Source organism: Lolium perenne, chromosome 3 (assembly GCF_019359855.2).
Source record: "Lolium perenne isolate Kyuss_39 chromosome 3, Kyuss_2.0, whole genome shotgun sequence".
In the NCBI taxonomy this organism is placed as follows: Eukaryota; Viridiplantae; Streptophyta; class Magnoliopsida; order Poales; family Poaceae; genus Lolium; species Lolium perenne.
This window is the reverse complement of record NC_067246.2, coordinates 20,475,740-20,477,499: the sequence shown is the minus strand read 5'-3', so window position 1 is coordinate 20,477,499 and position 1,760 is coordinate 20,475,740. Positions and strand designations below refer to the sequence as shown.

Below are 1,760 nucleotides of genomic sequence, written 5' to 3'. Positions count from 1 at the left end.
TGTTAATTTACTGCTGAGATGTACATTAATCGTATGAACCGTACTTGTGTCTTGATTTTATTGTTAGCATGTTGGCAGAAGTAGAAGGTGACCTCCCATTTTGGTGTTGTCGGTACGTATGTAATGCTAAGTTCATCTCCAAATATTATTGTCATTTTTTATTGCTTTTGTGTGTTGATCATTCCCATCTGTTGCACTAGGTTTTTATGTGTCCACGTGACGTTTACAATTTTGTTGTGGATAACTGACGTGTAGGTCGAGCTCTATCCGATCATGGCTCGCGTTCGTCGCTGCTAAGTTGGCGTGCGTGCAGGGAATATAGACATGTTGTGTCCAGTCTTATACATATCACTTGACTGTGCTTATGCATGGATTGTTTTTCTTATTTCCAAGTTTCCCAAAAGCTTGGACTAGGTGTCTTCTGAATTCTGATACGATTTGTACTATTTTTTGGTAACTGTAATTAGTGCATTGTGCATGTAGTCATGGTTGTATGTATTTTGATCCTATGATCTATGATGCCGATACGATTTTAAGATATGATCCTTAGGTACTGATACGATCCTATTTTGTTGACAATGAAAAAGATTTACTGCCGCCAACCTTGACTGGGATTAAACGTCCAGATAATCATATAGCGCTTTGGGCCGGGCCCAATGGACTACAACCCATGGCTCCATAAAACCCAGACACATCCTGGACGAATCCAAACCGGCGAACCACCCCCAAATCGCAATCACCACCACCCGCCGCCGACGATGCCTCCGGCGTCCTCCGTCGTGACCACGGCCTCGTCGGCCTCCTCCTCCGACATCAGCCTCCCCTCCTCGCCCTCCCCGTCTCCACAACATTCCCCCGACCCCTACGCCTTCTCCTCCCTGGACGAGATCAACGCCGCCCCGCCGGCCAAGAAGAAGAAGCCACGGAACTGGAGCGGCACCCCGGGGTCGGCTCGAGCCTGGCCGACCACCGACGAGGCGGTCCTCCTCGAGGCCGTGGCCGCCTACAAGGAGCAGCACGGGCGGCTCCCCAGCCGCGCCGACCTCCCCGCGGCCCTCGCCGGCCGCCTCCCGCACATCAGCGCCGAGCAGGCCGGCAAACGCCTCAACTCTCTGCGCAAGCGGTACGACGACTCCGTCAGGCGGCTCAGGCGCGGCACCGTCCCCGTCACCGACGACGACGTCCGGGTCTTCCGCCTCTCCAAGCGCATCTGGGAGGGCGTGCCCAAGCGGCAGCACAGGCGGCCCCGCGCGGCGCCGCACCACGAGAGGCGGCCGTTCGCGGAGCTCCAGGAGATGTACCCGTGCCTGGCCGCCGAGGTGGAGGCGATCGACGCCAGGTGCGGGATGCCCGGGTTCATGAGGACGGCGTTCGAGCGGATCGGGGACGAGCAGGCGGCGGAGCTCGAGGCCAAGGTGAAGAGGCAGCGGCTGGCGCAGCTCAAGGCCGACGTCCGGCGGGCCGAGCTCAAGAGCTTGGTCCTCAGGACCATCATCGCTGAAATGGAGTGATCTGGTTTATCCCTCTGGAAGGAAATACTTACTAGGAAATGTTCTCATCATTTCGGCCATGAAAACACTCGTTTCTTTTCTCTCTTGCGTTCATTCATGGAGTGTGTGATCTGAGCAAGGCAATTGATACTAATCTAGATGATCTAAGGTTGGTGACTTTTGGGTAAATAACCTATTTTTCCTACCAGATAATAGTGTTTGTGCCATCTTTGCATCAGTAATAATAGTGTTTGTGGCATCTTTACATCA

The 1,760-nt window shown here is 53.8% G+C and overlaps 1 protein-coding gene across 1 annotated transcript; it reads left to right on the top strand.

The window, feature by feature from the left end:
* Nucleotides 1–653: 653 nt before the first annotated feature.
* On the top strand, nt 654–1,760 carry LOC127339188 (uncharacterized). Its single transcript, XM_051365066.2, has one exon. The coding sequence runs from the start codon at nt 657–659 to the stop codon at nt 1,509–1,511; it is 855 nt and encodes a 284-aa protein (XP_051221026.1). The 5' UTR covers nt 654–656; the 3' UTR covers nt 1,512–1,760.

Coding starts and splice junctions, on each gene's coding strand:
- LOC127339188 (XM_051365066.2), top strand. CDS start 657: ATGGACTACAACCCATGGCTCCATAAAACCCAGACACATCCTGGACGA.